At 42.9% G+C, this 25,053-nt stretch overlaps 1 protein-coding gene across 3 annotated transcripts in view; it reads right to left on the bottom strand.

The window, feature by feature from the left end:
* LOC139673106 (ephrin type-B receptor 5) overlaps window positions 1-25,053 on the bottom strand; it is a 78,578-nt gene that overhangs the window by 17,536 nt on the left and 35,989 nt on the right. For all 3 annotated transcript variants that reach the window (XM_071558125.1, XM_071558115.1, XM_071558132.1), the window contains exons 5-6: window positions 13,937-14,092; window positions 4,767-5,105 (exon numbers count right to left, since the gene is read on the bottom strand). In XM_071558125.1, the coding sequence (XP_071414226.1) occupies window positions 4,767-5,105; window positions 13,937-14,092 (495 nt within the window). The remainder of the gene's footprint in view (window positions 1-4,766; window positions 5,106-13,936; window positions 14,093-25,053) is intronic.

Raw genomic sequence — 25,053 nt, 5'->3', positions numbered from 1 at the left:
TTTATTTTGAAATGTCCTATGTCTTTTCTACACAATTCAATTTAGTTCTGAGCCTTTTTCTAAATACCTGAAAATCCTTTGAAAGTATCTTGGATTGTCTTCTGTCATAACCTTGTACTTTATTTCTTATGGTGGATGTGTGTTTTAGAAGTGCGGATCTGTTATTTTCACTTCTCTTTTCTCTATTACTAATGCATTTTATGTATACATTCCACTACTGTTTAATAATAAGGAAAAAATCCTTTAGGACACAAGGTGCCAGGTTTTACTTTGTATCTCCTATTTATACTTGCTCAGGAGGTTTCTGTCATCATTTAAAGAGTGGCAAAATCCTGAACCATGAAAACAAGAACATTTGTTCTCTGCTTATGCTGCAGAGATGAGGCATAGTAAAGATAGAAACTGGAATAGCTTCTTTTTGTGGAGTGACCAGAGAAATTGTTATTAATTCCCAGACATAGCTGGGTAAATCCACTGAAGATGGCTAAGTTCATCATGTCATTAATGTCACTAAAGGGAAAATGACAACTTAAAAGAGTATTTTTGTTGTTCTATGCAAATAGAAAACAAAGTATTCAAATTCTTAGGGACACTTGGTGAGTGCTCAGAGTTGGCAATTAGCTAATAAATAAGCAAATAGCTTATTACTTTGAAGAACAATGTAGTTCACTCAAAGGACAATGAGCGTTTATGTTCCACTTGCTTTACCTGCTGGCTTAAACCTGGCAAAAGTATGTAGCTTTTGTGAGCTTTCTTGTTATTCCTTTCTTGTTTTGAACAAGAAAATGCCTTGTCTGTGTCCCTGCTTTTGCCAGGTAAGTCTACTGTACTCCTTTGGCTCCCTTTGGAAAAGCAAACATCTTCCAGCAATTCATTCATTTCCCTTCATAATATCATAAGCATACTTGGCATTTAATTATTTTCCTCTTCTCACACCATTTCACCTGAAAATTTTCTGTCAGGTCCTCTTAAATTTTCTGGCAATACCCATAACTGTCCATGTCCCCATTCAGCCTCTTACACCAGCCTTGAGACTGTCTAGCACTCATTTCTGCAGTGCTAAGATTTTTGGTATTGCCAGATCCCTCTGCTCTGATTCCAGCTGATGCAGAAGGCTGTTACATATCTTTTCACAGGTACAAGGCAACCTGGTCAAGTAACCTTTACGCTCAAATATCTCCATTACCTCTCATAATGTCTCAATTCAGTTAAAAAAAACAACACACTTGCTTTTAAAAGTCTGCATTGATTTGCTCCAACATTTGAGTCTCTGCTGTCTTTCTCTTTCCCTCTTCTTTCTAGGAATGTAACAACTGCCTGAATGAATAAGTTCAGTAGCATGTCTCTGGCAACAGACATTACTACACGCTTCAGTGCAAGGAGTAAGAAAAAAAAATGGACAGATAGTTACAGCTGTGCACAGAGAAAGTTTCTTCACAGTCCTTTAAATAAAAACCCGACTTCTGCCCTGAGACATGAGAAGAGATATTTGTTTACTCTGGTAAGTACACTTGAAGATATGATGAATAAAACTTTAGTCAGCTTTTTGGTTGTTGTTTTTTTTTTTAATAATAATCATTGGAGTTTAAGTTCTTTGCATTCTTTGTGTCAGGTTCCTACCTGTGAAGAAGGGTAACTTCATTATAATTACATAATAGCCTTTCCTCCTGTACTTCCTGCTATTGGGAACAGCCTTTCAACATCTTTCTATATATCCTGACACTTCTTTAGGTATTCACCCTCAGCACTTCAAACCTGAGCTAAAAACAATTCCTTTCTCTTGTTTCATCTCTGTACAATTCTTCTGGTAATTAGCACATCATATCTGCATGTCACACTAGTACTATCCAAACAGGTTTCAGGTTAAGGTTAAGTCTTACTACAGTAAAAGACATTTTTCAGTGCCAGCCCTTCTTATTCTGATTTCAAACACATAGTCACTGAAGAGTAGGAACACCGTAATCAGTCTGCCACAGAAAAATGTGATTGTGCAACCCAAGGATCCTACTGCACTTTGGAGAAGGGCCAGAAGACTGAGGGGAGTAAAAAATGCTTAGACAAACAGTTTTGGAGATAAAGATGAAGAGTTCCAGCACAGAATATTGCCTAAGATACCTCTAGGAGTATTTTTTGGATCAGCAATGGAAGAAGCAAAAGAACTCTGACTGCTGTATGAGTAAAGTAGAATATTCAGAAACTGCCAGGACTGGAAGGACTTTTTTTTTGACATCTTTAATCCAATGGAGAGAAAAGTTTTGCTACAGCCCTTTATTCTGAAAGTGTATCTTTCTCCAGTTTGCCTTTTTTGGAACCCTTCATGCTTCCCTGTACCTTTTTGGTCTCTTTCAGCATGTAAGATCCTGAAATTTCCATCTCTGCTTGTACAATTATAATAGTATTAATAATAATTATTACACTAACACAACAGCAAGCATTACTTAAATGAAAAGCTGCTGAAGGCATAGAAAGGAGGGGTTATAGATGAGACAGATCACGTGATGGAGGAAGCAAGGCCTTGTTAGTATGAGCTGTCACTGCAAATCGAGGGCAGCTCATCTCAAGCTCACTCCTAACAATCCCGAGAAAGAGCAAGGAAAAAATCCTGCAACCAAAACAAAAAGAAGCCACTCAGTATACATTGCTGTTTAAGAAAGTTGGCCTCCCTTGAAACTGCTTCAGTGCAAATGAAAGGCACCTTAGAGAGAAACACCCAACATACCCAAGACACTCAGACACACCAAGAGATCTCTTGAGATATCTGGTCAGAAAAATCAAACAGACACAAAAGAAGAGGGTAGATTTGGTGATTCCAGGCAGGAGGAGGAAGTAACTGCTCAATTAAATTATCTCTGATATAGATGAAGAAGGTTGAGATGAGAAGCATAAAGACAGAGAATTCTGTAGGATGTTAATAGAACACCCACCTGTCTCCAGGAAAAGCCAAAGGAACTGCCTGGAATTACCATAGAAATTACCCAGACACATTTTACTGTAAACAAAGAACTGATCACTCACTTGCAGCCAGCCTTTTAAGTGGACCAGGCATCCTATAGATTCTCTGCTACTCAGTCTCTGTAAGGAACCATTTTAAAGGGAAGAAACAGATGTTGTCAATCCCGTGGCACCCCCTATCAGTAGGAAATTACCTAGGGTGTATATATCTACATCCTTTCTTTCCATATCCTTGAAGTAGAAATGATAAGATGTGATTTAACCAAGATCATGATGCCACATCTGGTTTCACAGCGCTTTTCTCGAGCTTTACCAAAACCTTGTTTTGCTGGGGTTTCCACATAACACTCCAGAATCTCATTTGGGATTTGTTTCAGTTTAACATTTACACAACTCAAAATGTTTGCAGACATCTTCTGTCACTCAGTTCAAAATGTTCTCCCTCTTGCTTCTCCTCATCACATTACTCCTCATTATACCCTGTTAAACAAGCTGTGTACAATTAGCTTATATATGCTTGTAAAAAACAACATATGCCCATTTTTTTAATGTTGACATTTAGCAGAACTCTTTGCCTGTATGTAAGTAGCTCTCTCCAGCTCCAGACCCTGTAGATGGTATTTACAGGAAATCAGAATTCCTCTGACTTCCCACACAAGCCATTAGTACCTTAGTTTAGTCATCCCCACAATTTAGTTCCTAGTTACAAGGATCACAACATCTTTGAATATAACTGTACAACACATTTTAATATTTCTACCATGTAAAAAAAACCCAAACAGTTTCTTATTAACAGGAAAATAATATTCCAAGACCATGTATCAAAACAGCAATGTTGAAAAGGCAAGAACAAGGGAGGAAAAAATACACATCATGCAGAATACAGAGCAATTTCAGTAAAACAGGAATGGTGATTCTGCCTCTGTATTCTTTGTCAAAATTCCATTCAACACCTCTCCACGAATCATAAAACTGTAGTTTTTATAGTCTTTTATGACCCACAGGACTACACAGTATTAACACATGCCATCCCAGGAACATGTACATTTAGGTGATGAGTAAATATCATTGTACACATTCTTTCTTGTCATACAGCACCTATCTGTATCTTTAACTACATTATCTTCATTACCTTTATACAGTGCTGATCTATTTTCCACTTCCCTACTTTGATATGCAGCAAGACAAAGGTGAATGGATTTGATGAAACACTCAATACCTCTTGTAAAAGTGCAGTAGAGTACGACTGACATGAGGAGAATGGAAGGTGGTGTCTAGCAACAAGAAAGGATGGAAGACCAGAGTATTTCAAAACATAGAAAGACAAAAAAGAAATATGAACAGGTGAAAAACACTAAAAGGACTGACTGAAGTATAAGAAGATGAAATGGAGAAGAGTAGAAGATAAAGAAGATGAAGAGGAAATGAAGAAATGCTTCCTAAGACCTGCTCTGGCAAGCTGATGTTCACAAAATCTGTCAGCATCCCCTCTCCAGCAGTAATAAATCAACATGCTTTGTCTGATGCAGGGAGCTACATCTCCCATGGGCCTTTTCTCCAGGGCAGCTTCTTTCCCAACAATCACATCAGCTGCTAAACTCAAGTTTTTCTGCCAAGATGGAAGAATACAAAGCCCATTCAGAGAAGGAAGGAATGAGAAGGGCAGAAGTGAAACTGGAACTAGCAGGGCAAGATAAAAAATCAGGCACAACACACAAGTAAAAAGGCAAAGCTTCAGGATTCAAAAGATCAAAACAAATCAAATAAGAGACAGAAGTAGAAAGTTTGGGACTCAGATGCAGGGGTCTCCTCACCTGACTGACTGGTGCTAACATTGATGGTGGCATAGTGGGGTGCTTCTGAACTCAATTCAGTAACCAAGTTGACAGCCTGGATCTCAAAGGTGTACTGCACACGGGCCAGGAGGTTGGAGACTTGCACACGGCTTTCTGTCAGGCCCACTTGGCGTGGTTCAAACTGTACATTGTCCCCACAGCGCACGCACGGCCCCGAGGACCCTGCTGGGCACACTTTGCAGATCACATTGAAGAAAACATCCTTGCGGCCACCCAGGTCCTTTGGGAGGCGCCAGGTCAGGAGCACGTTGGAGCCAACAACTTCATAGCTTAGGTCACGAGGAGCAGAGGGAATGCCTAGAAGACAGAATGAAAGATCAAAATCCCATGAAAAACTGGGAGAGAAGTGAGGGAGGGGAGAAGGACAAAGCAAGAGGAAAAGAACAGGAGAAAAAATTGCTTTTTCTTCTCATTCTTACCCTTCTCTAGTTGCTTTTTTGATCAAGGTTAAGAAAAACAAATCCTTTGCTACATCAAGCATACATATAAACAAAGAAGCAACTGTATTATAGCATTTTAGAGAAACAAAATTATAAAGAAAGGTCTTTGTTTCAAGGGTGTGACTTTTTCATTTCCCTAAAAGAACATTGTTTAGGGAAGTGTCAATCCTTTGTAATTTCAAATATTACACAAACTTAGTAAAGATTTGTTTCTTACTGAGACCTTGATTTCTCTCCTTTGGCACCTAATATCTCTGAACTCTCTCAGACTTCAGTTGGCCTGTTCCATCTATTGCAGGAACTGGACACCAATTTCGCTGGGATTATTCCTGATGTCAGCCAGATTCCTCAATGGAATTAAGGGTAAATTCTGACAGCTGAAAAACTGCCCATTCTGTGCATCCATCACTTCCTTTGCTGGCACAGAGACAGTGAAGAGAAGAAGGAAATGTAGAGGCTGAGAAGAAGGCATGGGGATGAGTGTCCTAGTTCAGCTGGAGGGACCAGCTAACCCTGTGTGGTGGTGATCAAACCTGTGTATTCCACCCCCTCTATTCATTCCCCAAGGACAATGGGCCATTAGCAGCAGCTGCCCAGGGAGCCATTATCACTTCACACCCAGCCTGAGGGGGGCGGAGCTGCTAATGGGCCATCAACAGCTCAACAACCCCTGGCTCCCAGAGTTAATCACCCATTGTGTGAGTCCCCGCCCAGGGGGAGGGACTGAGTGCTCCCTGAGGGTACATAAGTGGTGGGTAAGAAGACCTCAGGACCTTCTCGTCGGATCCAGAGCAGCAGCAGGACCTCGACAGCAGGAGATCACCGCTCTCGCCCAGACCACAGCCCTCGCCTGCACCAACAGGTTTTTTGTTTTCCTTTTGCTCTGGACTTGGGGGAGCCACAGGGGTCTCAGCACAAGGGCAAACAAACCCCCTTGGGTTTGTGCCCCAGGACACTGGGTTATACTGCTGGGGTATTGTGAGTTGAAAGCAATTTCCCTTGTGTATCAGTGTTGTTATTGTAATATTATTATTAAATTTTAGGTCTGACTTATAATCTCTCTCGTGGTGAGTTCATTTCCCCTGCTGGTTCACCTTCAAACCAGCACATCTTTTGGCGCCCAACGTGGGGCACGAGAGAGAAGTCAGAACTACAATTTCATTTTGTGTATTTGGGTACAGAAACTCCCTGACTACCATGTTGCTTGATGTATTCATGTGGATGGTGTATCTGGGCCTGTTCATATTTCGACACATGGGGAACCATGTGCCTGTTTTGATGCTCTCTTTAATACCAGGGAGAAGGATCAAAATTGCTTTATTAATATACTATGTTTATGTTGTCATAACATCAGAAGCAATGAATTTCATTGTGAATGTATATTCAGTCTGGTCTGCCTGTCCTGGTTTGGGTTGTTACCTCTGGGGTCTCATTAAAAATAGCACCCAGACTGTGGGGAAAACAGGCGGAGATGGTTACTTCCACCTTTTCACCTCTGCTACAACAATCATTGAAAATATTGAGCTTCCTTTTGATGTTAGGGACAGCATAATCCTGCTGTTAGTGTTGCTTTGTCTCCTCTGTACTGTATACACCATGTTTAGGGTCAGAACTGGGCTCTCTAAGGAGACTTGCTGGAGGCCTGCCCTGGGAGTGGATGATGTTGAGTGGCACGGGAAGTGGGAAGATATGGGCCAGTATTTGGAGACCTTCTCTCCTCAAATGATCTGGAAATTCACCCCGGAACAACTGCAGGACCCTGCCAAAATGCTAAGCTATGTGAAAGGAAGATGCTCTGGTAGTCCCAGAGATGTGCAGCTCACAGCAACCTGCTGGGCCCTGGCCACTGCCTACCGCACACTGCTTGGTGTGGTACAGCATCATCAGGAGGAGGAGAAAAGGAGCAAATCCACAGGCGCCATGTCCACCCAGACCATGACTGAGCCAGAGAGGAAGAGAGATACATCAACCAGCGCCATGTCCACCCAGACCATGACTGAGCCAGAGAGGAAGAGAGATACATCAACCAGCGCCATGTCCACCCAGACCATGACTGAGCCAGAGAGGAAGAGAGATACATCAACTAGCGCCATGTCCACCCAAACCACGGCTGAGCCAGAGAGGAAAAGAGATACATCAACCAGCACCATGTCCACACAAACCACAGCTGAGCCAGAGAGAAAGGGAAACAAATCAACCAGCGCCATGTCCACCCAGACCATGACTGAGCCAGAAGGACAACAGAAACCGATAGCAGTTGCCCCTGTCCAGAAAAGAAAATCAAAGACCAAATCAGTTCGTATAGTGCATGACGAGGAAGAGTCAGGACCTTCATCTCAAGCAGAAGAAATGGAGCCAGAAATAATCACCCGGTCCCTATCCCTGGGAGAGCTGCGTGAGCTCCGGAGAGAGTTCACACGACAGGCAAATGAGTCCATCTTGACCTGGCTACTTCGAATCTGGGATGCTGCAGCCAATGATACAATTCTAGATGGGAGTGAGGCAAGGCAGCTGGGATCCCTGTCTCGAGATGTTGTCATTGATCAGGGCATTGGAAAGAGACAGGAAACTCTCAGCCTCTGGCGGCGACTGTTGTCAAGCGTGAGGGAGAGATATCTTTGTAAGGAGGACCTCCACGTACAGCAAGGACAGTGGAACACGATGGAACAAGGTATCCGGTGCTTAAGGGAATTAGCTGTACTGGAGATAATCTTTTCAGAGGATGAGAGATTCCCTAAGAGTCCAGATGGTGTCCAGTGCACATCCCAGATGTGGTTAAAATTTGCACGACTTGGGCCAGAAATGTATTCTCGCTACCTTGCAACATTGCAGTGGAGAGAGGGAGAAGACAAGGTGGGTGCACTGGTCAGCAAACTCAGGATTTATGAAGACACTGTCACTGCTCCATTACGAGCCCATGTCTCAGCTGTGGAAACAAAACTGGCTGAACTGGAAGAGAAGATTAAGGAAGGACTCTTCCATATCTCTCCAGAACAAACAAGAGTCTCCGCCATCAGAAGCAGGCGTCTTCCAGCTAAGGAGAAAGGGTACACTCCACGCGGCAATCTGTGGTTTTACCTCCATGAGCATGGAGAAGATATGAGGAAGTGGGATGGGAAACCCACCTCTTCCTTAGCAGCTCGGGTACGTGAATTGCAAAGAGGCACAACTAACACAGGGAATTCTTCAAGGTTGAAGGCTGCTCCGGTCTCTCGTGGGCAAGGCTCCAGACAGTATAGGAATGATGATGTTATGCCCGATCCTCTTGAAGGAACCTCCCGGTCATATTCACAGGGAGAGCGCAGTGAATACCATGACCAGAACTAGGGGGGCCCTGCCTCTAGCCAGGTAGAGGAGAGGGACAATCGGGTTTATTGGACTGTGTGGATTCGGTGGCCTGGCTCATCAGACCCACAGAAATACAAAGCTTTAGTGGACACTGGCGCACAATGCACGTTGATGCCATCAGGATACGTCGGGGCAGAATCCATCTCTATTTCTGGGGTAACAGGGGGATCCCAACAGCTGACTGTACTGGAAGCTGAAGTCAGCTTGACTGGCAAGGAATGGCATAGACACCCCATTGTGACTGGTCCAGAAGCCCCATGTATCCTTGGCATAGACTACCTGAGGAATGGATATTTCAAAGACCCAAAGGGACTGCGTTGGGCCTTTGGCATAGCTGCTGTGGAGACAGAGGAAATCAGACAGCTGAGCACCTTGCCTGGCCTCTCAGAGGACCCTTCTGCTGTAGGACTGCTGAAAGTTGAAGAACAATTGGTACCGCTGGCCACAGCCACAGTGCACCGTCGGCAATACCGCACTGACCGAGACTCTGTGACCCCCATACACAAGATGATTCGTGAGCTGGAGAGCCAAGGGGTGGTCAGCAAGACTCACTCACCCTTTAATAGCCCCATATGGCCAGTACGAAAGTCCAGTGGAGAGTGGAGGCTGACGGTGGATTACCGTGGTCTCAATGAGGTCACACCCCCCCTGAGTGCCGCTGTGCCGGACATGCTGGAGCTTCAGTATGAGCTGGAGTCCAAGGCAGCCAAGTGGTATGCCACCATCGACATTGCCAATGCCTTTTTCTCCATTCCGTTGGCAGCAGAGTGCAGGCCGCAGTTTGCTTTCACCTGGAAGGGGGTGCAGTACACCTGGAATCGACTGCCCCAGGGGTGGAAACACAGTCCCACCATTTGCCATGGACTGATCCAGACTGCATTGGAAAAGGGTGAGGCTCCAGAACATCTACAGTACATCGATGACATCATTGTATGGGGGAACACAGCAGGGGAGGTTTATGAGAAAGGAAAGAAGATAATCCAGATTCTCCTAAGAGCTGGTTTTGCCATTAAACGAAGTAAGGTCAAGGGACCTGCTCAGGAAATTCAGTTCCTAGGAGTGAAGTGGCAAGACGGGCGTCGTCAGATTCCAACAGAGGTGATCAACAAAATAGCAGCTATGTCCCCACCGACCAGCAAGAAGGAAACTCAGGCTTTCCTAGGCGCCGTGGGCTTTTGGAGGATGCATATCCCTGAGTACAGTCAGATTGTAAGCCCTCTCTACCTTGTGACACGGAAGAAAAATGATTTCCAGTGGGGCCCTGAACAACAACAAGCCTTTGAGCAGATTAAACAGGAGATTACCCATGCAGTAGCCCTCGGGCCAGTCAGGACAGGACAGGATGTGAAGAATGTGCTCTACACTGCAGCCGGGGAGAATGGCCCATCCTGGAGCCTCTGGCAGAAAGTACCTGGGGAGACTCGAGGACGACCGCTGGGATTCTGGAGCCGGGGATACAAAGGATCTGAGGCCAGCTACACCCCAACTGAGAAAGAGATCCTGGCAGCGTATGAAGGAGTTCGAGCTGCCTCAGAAGTGATTGGCACTGAGGCACAGCTCATCCTGGCACCCCGACTACCAGTGTTGGGCTGGATGTTCAAAGGAAAAGCTCCTTCTACCCATCATGCCACTGATGCCACATGGAGTAAGTGGATCGCTCTGATCACGCAGCGAACCCGGATAGGGAATCCTAATCGCCCTGGGATTTTGGAAATCATCACCAACTGGCCGGAAGGTGAGAGTTTCGGATTGTCCTCTGAAGAAGAAGAGGAGCAGGTGACACGAGCTGAGGAGGCCCCACCATATAACCAGCTACCAGAAGAGGAGAAGCGATATGCTCTCTTCACAGATGGCTCCTGCCGCATTGTAGGGACAAGCCGGAAATGGAAAGCAGCTGTATGGAGTCCTACACGTCGAGTTGCAGAAGCGACTGAAGGACAAGGTGGATCAAGTCAGGTCGCAGAGCTGAAAGCTGTTCAGCTGGCTTTGGATATCGCCGAACGAGAGAAGTGGCCAAGACTCTACCTTTACACTGACTCGTGGATGGTGGCCAATGCTCTGTGGGGATGGCTGGAGCGCTGGAGAAAGGCCGGCTGGCAGCGCAAAGGGAAACCCATCTGGGCGGCTGAGATGTGGCAGGACATCGCTGCCCGGGTAGAGAAGCTGAGTGTGAAGGTCCGTCACGTAGATGCTCATGTACCCAAGAGCCGGGCTAATGAGGAGCATCGTAACAACGAGCAGGTGGATCGAGCTGCCAGGATTGAAGTCTCTCAGGTAGATCTGGATTGGCAGCATAAAGGTGAATTGTTTCTAGCCCGATGGGCCCATGATGCTTCTGGTCATCAAGGCAGAGATGCAACATACAGATGGGCTCGTGACCGAGGGGTGGATCTAACCATGGACAGTGTCTCACAGGTTATCCATGACTGTGACACATGTGCTGCCATCAAGCAGGCCAAGCGGGTGAAGCCTCTATGGTATGGTGGACGGTGGTCAAAATACAGGTATGGGGAAGCCTGGCAAGTTGACTACATCACACTTCCCCAAACACGCCAAGGCAAGCGCTATGTGCTGACCATGGTAGAGGCAACCACTGGATGGCTGGAGACATACCCCGTATCTCACGCCACTGCCCGGAATACCATCCTGGGCCTTGAGAAACAAGTCCTGTGGAGACACGGCACCCCAGAGAGAATAGAGTCCGACAACGGCACCCACTTCAAGAACAGCCTCATAGACACCTGGGCCAGAGAGCACGGCATTGAGTGGGTGTATCATATCCCCTACCATGCTCCAGCTGCCGGGAAAGTTGAGCGATGTAATGGACTGCTGAAAACAACCTTGAAGGCGTTGGGTGGGGGAACTTTCAAACACTGGGAGCTGCATTTGGCAAAGGCCACCTGGTTGGTCAACACCCGGGGCTCCATCAATCGAGCTGGCCCTGCCCAATCAGAACTCTTGAATACTGTAGATGGAGATAAAGTCCCTGTGGTCCATATGAGAGGTATGTTAGGAAAGACTGTTTGGGTGAGTCCCACCTCAAACAAAGGCAAACCCATCCAAGGGATTGTCTTTGCTCAAGGACCTGGTTGCACTTGGTGGGTAATGCAAAAAGATGGAGAAACACGTTGTGTACCACAAGGGGACCTAATTTTGAGCGAGAAGAGTTTGTAATGTTTCATTGTATACATGTGTATATATATGTATAGGTAAAAAGGGGGTTAATTTGGGAATGACTAGATGGAGTGGAATAAGGGGTGGATAATGTCCTAGTTCAGCTGGAGGGACCAGCTAACCCTGTGTGGTGGTGATCAAACCTGTGTATTCCACCCCCTCTATTCATTCCCCAAGGACAATGGGCCATTAGCAGCAGCTGCCCAGGGAGCCATTATCACTTCACACCCAGCCTGAGGGGGGCGGAGCTGCTAATGGGCCATCAACAGCTCAACAACCCCTGGCTCCCAGAGTTAATCACCCATTGTGTGAGTCCCCGCCCAGGGGGAGGGACTGAGTGCTCCCTGAGGGTACATAAGTGGTGGGTAAGAAGACCTCAGGACCTTCTCGTCGGATCCAGAGCAGCAGCAGGACCTCGACAGCAGGAGATCACCGCTCTCGCCCAGACCACAGCCCTCGCCTGCACCAACAGGTTTTTTGTTTTCCTTTTGCTCTGGACTTGGGGGAGCCACAGGGGTCTCAGCACAAGGGCAAACAAACCCCCTTGGGTTTGTGCCCCAGGACACTGGGTTATACTGCTGGGGTATTGTGAGTTGAAAGCAATTTCCCTTGTGTATCAGTGTTGTTATTGTAATATTATTATTAAATTTTAGGTCTGACTTATAATCTCTCTCGTGGTGAGTTCATTTCCCCTGCTGGTTCACCTTCAAACCAGCACAATGAGAATGGGACAAGACACTGCAGCTAAAAAGTGTAAAGTTCAGAGAGGTAAAAAAACCCTGAATATTGAACTGCTAAACCTGGGCACAGAAACAAAACAAGATGAGAAGAGTATGGACAGAGAGGCTGAGTTCAGTAATGGGCAGGGGCAAGGGAAACATTATTTACAGAATATTTCCCTCTGAAGACTATAATGAAATCCAAAAATCCTCCTTCTCACCACTACTCTGTAGTCAAGAAATATTGATGAAAAAGCAAAACCTTTACACTGGCTAATGCGGAACAATATAAAGGATGACACCCTCTGTTAGTACAAGTGGATGAGGTCTTTATGGGGCATCTGACTGCAATTTAGTTCATTGCTGGAGTGTATGAGTATTTCCAATAGCTGTATTTCCCGTGTTGTTGAATGTTGGAAAATTGCACACAGAAGACTATTAAATAATGTATTACTGACAAGATGAAGTATTTGTACATCATTAAATGTCAGAACTGTATTTTCTTTTATCATCTTAACTGGGACACTCAACATTTGCACTGTGGTATAGCATTTAATTGCATGATCACATACTAGTTTTCCCTGAGCATTCTTATCACAGTCAATTCAAAGGATAGACAACTGCTTAGGAAAAAAAGAATCCCTGTGAATCACAGATTGCTTGATGCTGGCTGACAAAAATGGATTCTGAGCAGTACAGGAAGCAAGGGGTTAAGAAAAAACCTCATAATCGTATTTCCTGATTTCAGAGTATTAACTTCAGAGCCATACAGTGTTTCACCGTCACTTGCACAAAGGTCAAGGGTGATGCTTGACACATTTTTAAGCTATATTTTTGAGTGCTAATCAGTAACTTTATTTCATTTTCTTTATCTACTTATTCTTTCTTGGCCTATTAATAGTCAGTGACTGCAAAATTTTGTAATTGATGCGATTTTTCCATAAATAAAATTTGCAGAATTTGAATTCTGTGCAGTAAATATGGTTTTCACATTTTGAATAATAAAGGTAAGAAAATATTGGCTAACTTGTTCAATGAACACCTCATATATGAAAAGACTTTACCATTTCATGAGAAATTAGTATGCCATTCTCTCATGAAAAGTAGTACCTTATACATACTTACAATGGACTTATTCAAGGTTGCATGAATCATCTACAATTCGACATTTTTTATTTTCTGAGATCTAGTATTGCAGCACTCCAGTATTCTCAAAACACGGTGTCACCAATGTACCAGCATTCTAAAAAGCATGCGGGAACACTTCTGCTTTGTAATCTACATTCACTGAGTGGATACACCCTGTAGTCAACTGCAGGAGCAAAGGGAAGTTTTGGCTTATTCCAGAGGTCTTGAGAAGTGAATTGCAAGTCCCGTGAATCATTCGGGCACATTCTCTCTCATTATCTGCCCTTCTGGCTTTCAAACACTTCATCCAAATACTTACCTGTGCAGGGAGCATCAGAATTGTCTGAAGTAGATCGATAGTAGCGGTTCTGACACACACACTCACGGGAACCTGGCAATGGAGCGTGGCTGTTGGCAGGGCACGGATGGCACGGGTCATCTCCCACAGACACTTTAAAGAAACCAAGGGGGCAGGCTAAGAGGAGGAAAATGAGGAAGGTAAAAGCAGAAAAATAATTAATTCAGATTTCAGAAACATTGCAATCTTGTTTACATTTAATTTGTTCTGCTTCTGCAGAGAGAAGTTATTATATAGAGTAACTATTACTGGCTTTGGTGCTTTATGAAGCATGTATTGTTCAAGTTGCAATTTCAAAACTGTTTATTTTATTCTGTATATAAGTGCTTAAATTGATTCACTGGGAGATGAAAGAGAAGCAGGCCAGAGACAGCTTTGGCCATCTGAAATACTTGTCTTCTCATTACTAATTCAAAGAGCTTCAAAATTGGAGAAGCCAAAGAGCACAGCCATGTGATTGTTTGGAAATATCATACAGTTACATGTATTACCCACATCTACTTCCCCCATGCCAACACACCTGCAATTGTTTTTTTATGCTGCCTACAACAATTTCATTGCTTAAAGTTCCCAGTAATGGATAAAAACAACTTAATTAGTGAAATTTAATCTGCAAATGCTTAGAAACATGTATATGCAACAAAATGAAACAGGACAGAAATCCATCCCACAAGGGAAAGAAAACGAAAAATAAAAACTTATTAACAATATAGGAGTATGGCACATTCTAGGTTTGGCAAAGATGCTGTGCTGAATTACCTCATAGGAAGTGCTGACACCTTACACTGAAGTGCTTGGATACAGCTTTTACCATTTTTATGTAAGTTTTATGTAAGTTTTCTAGGGCTGATTTTCTATAAATAGATGTATAATTAGATCTATAAATAGATCCCGCTCTTTTAGATTTTATGGACTAACAAGCTCTGGTAAAAGTTCATTTCCAGACTGACATTTGGTTAGTTAACTTCATAATAAAGAGCACTGACAAGGAATGCAACACTTTCAGATAGACCTCAGCTGAGCATCTGATGTCAAAAGACATGAGGGACATGCTCAAGAGAAAAACTATTCCAGTGGTTACCAGAAGTGGAACATTCCCAAGGATTGTAGATAGCAAAAAATTATCTGAAAAAAGAAAAACATGTAAGAGAAGAATATCGTATACAGGTGTTATATGAAATTAGGATCATACGTGTTCAATTCCCTTTGTGGTCACAGGTGCACTCCAGACCTAAGATTCGATAACATCTTTGGAATCCCATCAGCTTTATATCTCTTCCTTATGCTATTAATTCATCTTATCTGTCAAAATTCTTTTTGGCTGCAGAGCAACCTCCACATGTACAGTGGTAAGACTGGTAAGTCCTGGAACAGGTCAGATCACAAGAGGGACTTCAATAAAGTCTGAATGACAGCTGTTAGATAGGAAAACACTGTTCCTTCTCAGCACTCTAAAAATGACAGCAGTCAGTTTGTAATACATTGCCATGTGGAAAGGAAAGGGGAAGAAGAGACTCGAATTTTTCATATGGTGGATGATGGTAAGAAAAGAGGAACTGCCTTTGCCTTCAAGCCTTTTTCCAGCAGAAAATCAAATTGTGTTCATATGAAGAGGTATATTCCATAAGTCCCCATGGACAAAAAGAGTAAGATTTTGTCTACTTTATGAATAATATCCCTTTCACTCAGTTTAAAGCTCTGTTAAGAGTCACAGACATAGAATATAATTTTCACACTAATTGACAAATGCAACTGTACTGAAACTATGAGTATTATCAGTGGGAACTTCTCATCCAACTCACTGCATAGTCATTCAACCCAAATTTGGCACTTTCAGGGATCTTTCTTTAATTATTTCAAATATGAGGATGCTGAACTGAATGTGAATTTATTCTTACAAGTAATTTTATCTCATTTTTTGCATCTAAGTCCTTGTCCAGCTTTTGTCAAGGTTTAGAACTAATGGCACATGCATTCCATTCTTCACTGTAGAATGGTTGGTTTCATTCAGTACCACAGCCTGATATCAAGTGGGACAATGACCTGTTGCTAGTCACAATAGTGAAAATGAGTAAGTAATGGTAATGTCTGTCATCTGTGTGGTGCTAGAAGGAAATCTATGGAGGATATGGACCTTATCCCTGCAGTGCAAAAACATATTTACCCTATAAGGGTAGTGCTAAGAGAATTCAGGTAGGATCATTTTTAGCCCAGTTGCAAATCATATGGAAAGCTAGCAAAGAATGAAGAAGAATTTGTCTGGTATTTAGTAATGAAATTTATTTAAAAATAAACCTTTTGTGTTAGAAATAAACAAATACTTATTTTTACACAGTTCTTTGAAGTCTGCCAACAACTTGCTGTTGAGCCTGGGGATGCAGACATAAGGTGTGCAGGGATGGCACACTGTTGATGAATTAGACAAAGATAGTAAACAAAAGTGCAGTGTTGTGGGTTTTATGTAATGGAAGGAACATGTAGCACTACTACCCCGGTAAAGAAAGCCAGTTCATGTAAGGCAGAACAAGTTTCTTGCTTAAAAGGCCAAGCAAGATTTCATTAATTCACTCCAAGTGACCACAAGCATTCAAAAACTGCTTATAAAAACCAAACACCACACAGTGCAAGAATACAAATTCTTGCACAGGGTCACAATGTCAGCTAATGGATAACAATGTTATCTGTTCATATCACTGACACAGGACAGTACTATAGAGAATCTCTTTGGAATACTAGAGAGCTAACACATCTGTTCTTTCTTACTTGCCTCACAAAATCTAATTTCCTCATCCATGCATCATGCTTGTCATTATACCCCTGAACTATATGCAAAGGTAGGTTATTGCTGTCTCCCCCAGCACTGCCCAGTGTGCTATGCCTTTTGTGCTGCCACACTTGGGTGTCTTCTTGCTACCTATGAGCTCTCTTACTCATTGAGGTAGGATCTGTTTTTGAATGCAGTTCTGGAACTGTAATAGTGAATGAAGTATTGTTTATTTATGCTGAAGAGCAATGACAGCCTAAACCCAGGTGACTTTACAGTAAATTACAGGTTACAAGAGGAATGCTTCCACCAACTAAAGTAGCAAGCTTTTGAGAAAAACTTTCAATGAGAGCAGCAGACAAAAAGAAGGAAAAAAAAAAAGGCCTAATCACATTTAAGAAGGAATCTAGCCTGTTGGTGAGGTGATTTTGCGATACAGTTGCCATTTAGAGCAAAGTATCAGACAATGTAAACATATCTCCCCTTACAAATGTCTCCACACCCAAGACTCCCTTGTCCTGTATTTAATTTAAGCAGAGGTAAAGCAGACATAGGCACGTTAGTAAGCACTTCACTACAGCTCAGTGAACTGAACAAATAAAACTTCACTGCAGCTATTTCACCAACACCCCACAAACTTCAGTAATATGTTTCTATGTCGTATCTGCTAGCCTGGAGCAGACTGAAGTCTTGGCTACACCAGGGTGTGTCAGAGGGTTTCAGATACTTAGCTGTGAAAAACTGGAGGGAACTGAGAGCTCACAGATGGAATTAGCCTCCCATTTGGAGGCATTGATCCTCAAGGGGGACTTCAACCACTTTGATAGCTGCTGGAGAAGGAACACAGGAGGGCATAAGCGATTCAGGAAGTTCTGGAACCTATCAGCAACTACTTTCTGACCAAAGGAATGGAGGAAGCAATGAGGGAGGTGGCCTCTGGACCTCATGCTCTCAAACAAGGAAGAGCTCATTAGTGATGTGAAGGCTGAAGACAGCCTGTGCTGCAGTGACCATGAGACAGCGGAGTTCAAGATCCTGAGGGCAGTGAGCAGAGCAAAAAGCAAGTTCACAATGCTGAACTCTGGGAGAGCAGATGTGAACCCTTTGGTGATCTGGAAAAGTCCCATGCCATAAGGCCTGGGAGGGAAGAGTAGGTCCAAAAAAAGCTAGTTCAGGTCCAAAAGCAGTTCATCCCAACAAGCAGGAATTCAGGCAAATGCATGTTTGAACAAGGAGCTCCTAGCTAAACTCTTAATAAAAAAAGGGAAGGATATAGAAGATGGAAGCATGGACAGGTAGCCCGGGAGGAACACAAAGGCACTGTCCAAACATGTAGACACATGGCTAGGAAAGTCAAAGCCTACCTGGAATCACAGCTGGCAAGTGAGTATTTATCTAAGTTCAGAAGTGGCCAAAAGAAGACTAGAGAAAATGTGGGCCTGCTGCTGGGTGGCACACGGGTCCTGGTGACACAGGATTTCTTCACATCAGTCTTTACTAGCAAGACTGGCCTTTAGGAACTCTAGATCCTGCAGACCTGGGGGAAGGCTGCATGCAGCAAGGAGCAACTCATATCAGATCAAATGACTAAACATTTAGGTAAACTGTGTAATTCCATGGTCTCTGACAGGATGCATCCAGCAGGGAGCTAGCTGATGTCATTTTGTGGCCACTCTTGATAATCTTTGAACGACTGTGGTGACTGTGAGAAGTGCCTCAAGAATGTGGGCAGCTCGGCCTCAACCTTCATCCCTTGGAAGAACACAGGACCACTAATCCTGAATACCTTTTCTGGGCACACAAAGGGTAAGAAGGTAATTGTGAGTAGCCAGTATGGATTCTCAGAAGAAAACTCAGGCTTATCCAGTCTTCTAGCATGAAATTTCTGGCTTGGTAGGTGAGGTGGAGAGCAGTGGATATTGACTTCCCTGACATCAGGAAGGCTTTCCGCAGATGAGAGAGGCTGTTGTCAGTGTTGCCCAGTGACTGGCCCAGAGGTGAAGGGCACAAACTGAAACACAGGAGGTTCCCTCTCAACACAAGCGAACACTTTTTACTATGAGGGCGACTCAGCACTGGAGCAGGTTATCCAGGGGGGTTGTACGTTTCCCTCCTCGGAGAAATTCAAAAGTAGTCTGGACCTAGTTCTGGGCAACCTGATAGAGGTGACTCTACCTGAGCAGGAAGGGATTAAGGTGTCCTCCAGAGATCTGTTCCAAGTTCAGCTATTCTGTGATTTTCCTTAAACATATGCAAATTAAAATGTGTAGATAGAACCGTGTTGTCTTGGCTGCCTCGCTGCCAGATCATTCATCACATATGTGATTGTGGGTGGACAGGGAACAATGAATGGAAAGTTCTTGACACTAGGCTACATCTCATTTCAGGCATTTGGAAGTGAAATCAGACTGGGATTGTTAGGTTCCCTCTGAGGGAGGAACCTGAGAAAAGACTTCAAACAAGACAGAAAAGTGTAAAGAAAAGCAGTAAGAAAAAAGATTCACTGCCTGGTTCACCTTACATTTTGCAGTAAAGGCAGCTGAAGAACTATGGAGTGGTATACTGAGCAACTTAGAAGGAAAGATTTCTCCACAGAATTATTTTTTTATTGCCTACTGAAAAAAAATTACTACATAAAACTATAATCTCACGCTGTTATTTCCAGGAGGGATGGCAGATAAAAAGAAATGATCATGCTTTGAAACTCTCATTCTGCCCCTGGGTATTTCTATTTCCAGAAGAAAAACAGAAATCATAAAGCATACTGCAAGCAAAGCTGATTTACAATGATTAAACATGATTCACATCTCTCTCACTTTCCTAATGAAAGTATAGCTAAAACCCCCCCAAAACTATAACCTAAAATTATTTATTACTTATATTTTACATCTGCAATTCTGGCCAAAAAAGCTGGTCTGAATACAGTAGATGCTAACTGGCCTCCAGCTGAAGGAACCTAAAGGATGGTGTCCAAGGGCAGGCACTGCAGCTATCACAAACTTTCTGCTTCCACCTAAAACCTGCCTCTGCATCCAAGTCAGGGAGCTGCTTATATTCATAAGCACCTCTATCTCTTTTCAAAATTGCTTAAGATAGGCTAGTTCACAGCACTCAGGATCTTAGCCCACAGATAGCAATAGTAATTGTTCCCATGACATGGAGCTTTTCCTGGCATTGCCTCAGTCCAATCACTATAAATAGTCAGGTCAAGTCAGAAGGAAAAAGAAAAAAAATCCTTGGCAATCTAAATAGGCAAAAGCCATTTCCTTTTATTCAAGGAGTCACAGTGAGCCTAGGACTGTCTTTACACACACACACACACACAAACAGAATCCATCTCTCATTTATTTCTGAAGGGTCTTGCCTTACATTTCTTTCTTAGTGCAGATCATGGCAACAGGGCCACTTGATCTGGTCCTACAATGTCTGCAGATGACTGCTGTGCTCCCTGGAGATAGTTGTAACAAATATGCAAGCTGAAGCAAGCCCATCATCACTAGGACTAGCATGTTTTCCTTTAGTGAACATTACCACTTCAGGAACACACCAGAGAAAGCCTGAACAAGAGCCACTTCTCCTGAAACACCTTCACTGTGTGTCCACAGAACAACTTCACACAAAACACCAACACCAGCTAAGACACTGGAGGCCTTATCACTGGCGACAGTATGACTTACCATCCCCCAGGCACCAGGACTTTCCAAGAAAACACAGATCTAACTCTCATTGATTCACAATATCCAATGCAAGGACAGAGGGTTGCAGAGCTAGCACCTCAGGGGGCAGAGCAACCTGCCACTTCCCATCAAGGTAAGGATACTATGAAAGGAGAAGGCAAGAGTTTGGAGTGCGCAAGCGCTTTTCCCTCAGCTTGTCCCAGTCATTTTTTATATCTTGGCACAGTGTCAGAATGCCACAATAGTTCAACTGGGCACAGCTCATCTCAGACATTGACCCAGTTTTCCTCACCCCTGTGTTGCCTGTGTTTGCCTGACTGCTCACTGGAGACAAGTTCCACCCAGGAGGCCAGAGGAGCAGTTTCTGATAGACTTCTAACAATAACAAATACAAAATCAGCAGAGAAAAGCACTGGAATCATGGAGTGGCAGGGGGGAGTGGGGTAAAGAAAATGAAAATTAAGAAAGGACAGACCAAGAAACAAAGAGGTAAGAAAGAGGCGAGAAAGAGAAAGAGGCATTGGAAAGCTCCCTTGGACAGTAAGGGCAGAAAAGAAATATTCTGAGAACTAAACAAAATGCAGCAAGGGGCAAAAGGACCAAGAAGGGTAGTTGGGAACTTCAACAGAGCTTTATGTACCCCCAGCAGTGGTTTTAGGGAATGTGATACAGGTGACACTGACAGATATGATTTGGAATTGAGCTGGGACATAGAAAGATATTTAGAAGAACATAAAATTGCTCTCTTCTTGACTGAGACAAGTGATCTGATTCTTATATGCGAGTTCTGCTCACAGGTGTACTGTGGGGTAGCAAGAATAAATGTTAGATGTGAGAGTACTGAAAATAAACAGTGTCAAAGCTGGCACCGGAGTCAAACTGGGAAGGATGAACAAACATAGCTGAATCTGAGGCCTAGGGAAAACTGGATGTGCAGAGCTAGAATGATTCCAGGCAAAGGGAGGGAGTTTGGCACTTAGAGGGCAGGATGAGGAAAAGCAGTTAGCAACTGCCAGTATTGTAGAAATTTGCTGTAGACTTTTAGACATGATTTCTGTCATAATGCAAGAAAGACAGCATAATTAGCATGCAGAAGACATACCAGAAAATTTAAAAAAGTAAGTAACTTTTAGATAAAACCCTGCTTTTTTTACCCACACAGAAATAAGTCCACTACTAGCTTATGGTGATATGAAGTAAATTTCCACTGGCCCAGGTTGTTCCACAGTGACTGTTACTGTGCATCTGAAGTCTTGCTCTGAAGGAGGTAGAATCAGCCAGAGGTAGAATTAACATGGTGAAGCAACAGGGCCCTGGGTTCATCTAGAGTTTCACTGTTACTACAACTGTTCGGGTGGGGAAGAGACAGCGGAAAATGAAAAGAGTCGAGAAAAGTGAGTCTTTTGACTTTTAAAGGAAAGCAACAAATCAACTGAGATAAAATAAATGAAGTGACTAAGAACTCTTTCCTGCTGAACTGTTGATAGGAAATCAGTCGAGTAAGGGATTTTTTAGTTAAAAGAGGTGGAGCTGAAGCAATTACTCTCTAATTATATATGGGAGGACTGTCAGGGAATGGGTTATGCTAAAGAGAAAAAGCAAAAACAAGAGAGGAAAGATTTGGGCAGAGTAAGGATGAAATATGACTTGATAGCAATCACTTGATACATGAAAAGCAGCAAACTACTTGAAAAGCACCAAAGGGTATGTGCATGGAGAAGCTGATGAAAGGCGCAATATGGAAGGTAAAAAAAAGAAAAAGGTAATCTAACTCAAGGCACCAAACATTGTCAACTGTGAGTTTACCCTGAAATTAAAGCTCTTACCCAGGAGAGGCTAAGATACTGTTTTTTTTTCATTTTGAAGAAGAGCAGGCTGGGGGGTGGGAACTTACGACTGGCATCAGCCACCTAATGGAAGGATATGAAGAAGATGTAGGCACAAGTTGGTAGAACATGAGATAACATACAGAAGCTGTAATAATCTCTTTATTACATCTTCCTAAAGTCTTCTCCTACATGGGAAAAAGTATTTTCACCATGGGTGTTGTCAAACATTGGAACAATTGCCCAGGGACATTGTGTAATCTTCATCTTTAGGAATAATGAAAATTAGACTATAATAGGCCTTGAGTGACATAACCCAATTTGGTCCTGTTTTGAGCAGGGGTTGGAGCAGATAACCTCCACAGGTCCCTGCAATGTAAATTATTTAGTGATTTTAAAAGAAGCCTCTTTCAAGTGATTAAAATTTGAGAAGAACTTATTGTGCTTTTTTTCCCTTGCTAATAGTATGTGCATTTTTTAGCAGACTACTGAAGCTTTCACTTAAACATGAATCTTAACATTTCCTTTGTCCCATGCACTGCAAAAAGTTTATCCAGGCTGGTGAAAAAGGGCATTTTTTAATAATATGAAAATAATCATGCAATACTCTTGCCAAATGAGACCTCAAACATCTTTGCGCACAGTTGCTAGCTCCTGTAGTTATCAGTAATACAGATGTCATTCCTTCTGCAATCAGAAGGAACTACATATAGCCATTGGACACAGGCAATTTTATGGAATCCTTACAGCTACTACATTCAACAGGCAAACCTTTTGCTGGCTTAATACTCTCAGGCAAAGAAGAAAGGAGAAGCAGTCATGTGGATGGTTAATCTTGGTAAACATCCAACTGCCCACCCAGCCACTCTCCTCCTCCTCGGCCAGACATAGGGAAAAAATTGGATGAGAAAGCTCTTGGGCAGAGGTAAAGACATTATAAAGACAGGGAGCTTGTTAACCAATTACTATCACAGGCAAAACAGACTTGGCTTGGGGAAATTTAATTTAATTTATTGCTGATTAACATAGATTTGGATAATGAGAAAACAAAAACAAACATTGAAACAACACCTTTCCTCCTCCCTCTCCCCCAGGCTCAACTTAACTCTTTCCACTCAAAACCTGTTCCCTCCTCATCTCTCTGGCTGGTGTTTTGTGTCTCTGGTTAAATATATCTGTACAGAGATGCCACACACATGGCCAACCAGCTCAACTCTGTTCTGTGCTCTGTCCTTCTTCATTCAGAAGTCAGCTTAGCATTTTAGTGGCCATTTCTCTTCTCCTTTTCGTCCACATTGTCATTTCTGAAATATTCTTAAAATGTCTCCTCCATGAATTCTAAGTATTATTTTCAAAAACATCTGGTAACTTCAATTGTATATGACTTTTAACTAAAAGGCAATGATAAACAGTGGGCAATGAATCCCAAGAAACACATTATTTAATTGTTTGAGGGGATGGACTTGAAAACAATTGTTTTCAGTAATGAGTATGTCAATCTGAGAGAAGGCTTGAGAGGACAGCCAATCAGTCCAGAATTTGGAGAACTAGTAGCCTAGGACAGCCTAATCACACGGAACTTTCCATTTCCAGTCTTCAACAAGGTAAAACACAAGCTGCAGGAAACCTTGCAAAGCAAGGCACACTGTGTGTATATACATCTACAGAAAGAAAAGGGGCTAAGGTCCCAATCTTCTTTTTACCTCTGTAAACTGACATTCTCCTTTCTGACTGTTCAGCATGAGAAGTCTACTCAGACAAAGTCAAAAGTGAATCCCACGCAGACCACATCCCGTATCACCTAGAGGGCTTACTAAAGGTTTTTGTTTCACTCTTCTTTCTAGCTGGAGAAATTTGGTACATAGTAAGATACAGCAGGAAGTTCTATAAAAGTAATGAAAGAATGTATCCTAACTTATGATAGGGGGTAGGGGAAAAAAAAAGTACTTTCCATCTATCTGCTGAGAAAGGCTCTTGGCAGATTCTTTGTTCTAAATAAAGAGATAACAGCTGGTCCAGGAAGGACTCCACAGGCATGCATATGGTGAGGGGGAAGGCAATGCCCACACACTCTTTTCTACTAAAGTGTAAGAAGGAATCTTTCTTCTTCCTATCCTTGGTTGATTCTTCAATCTTATTAAGAGGAGCTCTCTGCAGTATCATCAGTAGAAATCTGCCCTTGGGCTATTGCTTTTGTTCTGTATTTCATCTAGAACAGTGTAGCAGCTCTGTATCATGCTGTACTTTTGTTCTTAGGAAGGGAGAAAATACAGAGAGGAGAAGTGCTGGAAGGAACTCCACGCAAAGAAACACCAAGCAAGGGGACAAATTACTTGAGCTGAATGTGGCTCTATTCAGACAGGAGAGCAACACATTGATAGCAGAAGAAGAGATCAGAAACAATGATCAAGTCAGAGGAATTTACAAGAAACATGAGCAGCAAAAAATATCCCGTGACATTAGGATTCATTATGTGGTTGTCTTTAGTTGCTGTAAGCTGCTCATGCAATCTAAGGAAGTAAACAATGGGAATGGAGTTTTGTAGCTTGATAGACTGTCATATCAGTTATACCTTATAATGCTTACCATTTTCAACCCTCTCCAGCTTCTGTGATAATAAGGCTGCAAGGGAGTATCCGCTTTCACTGAATGCCATGAAAAATGGAAGATTTAAAAAAAATCCCTATTTAATTTGCCAAGACTAATTTCATTATTTTTGAGTGCTTAAGACTACTATCTGATACTAAATTATTGACTGGCAGTTTATTTAGACTGCGAACTAGTCATGCTGCTGATATTGACAACAAAGCT

The sequence above is a fragment of the Pithys albifrons genome, chromosome 1 (assembly GCF_047495875.1).
Source record: "Pithys albifrons albifrons isolate INPA30051 chromosome 1, PitAlb_v1, whole genome shotgun sequence".
Taxonomy (NCBI): Eukaryota; Metazoa; Chordata; class Aves; order Passeriformes; family Thamnophilidae; genus Pithys; species Pithys albifrons.
Note: the sequence above shows the minus strand (reverse complement) of the source record. Positions and strands in the feature narration are given on the sequence as shown.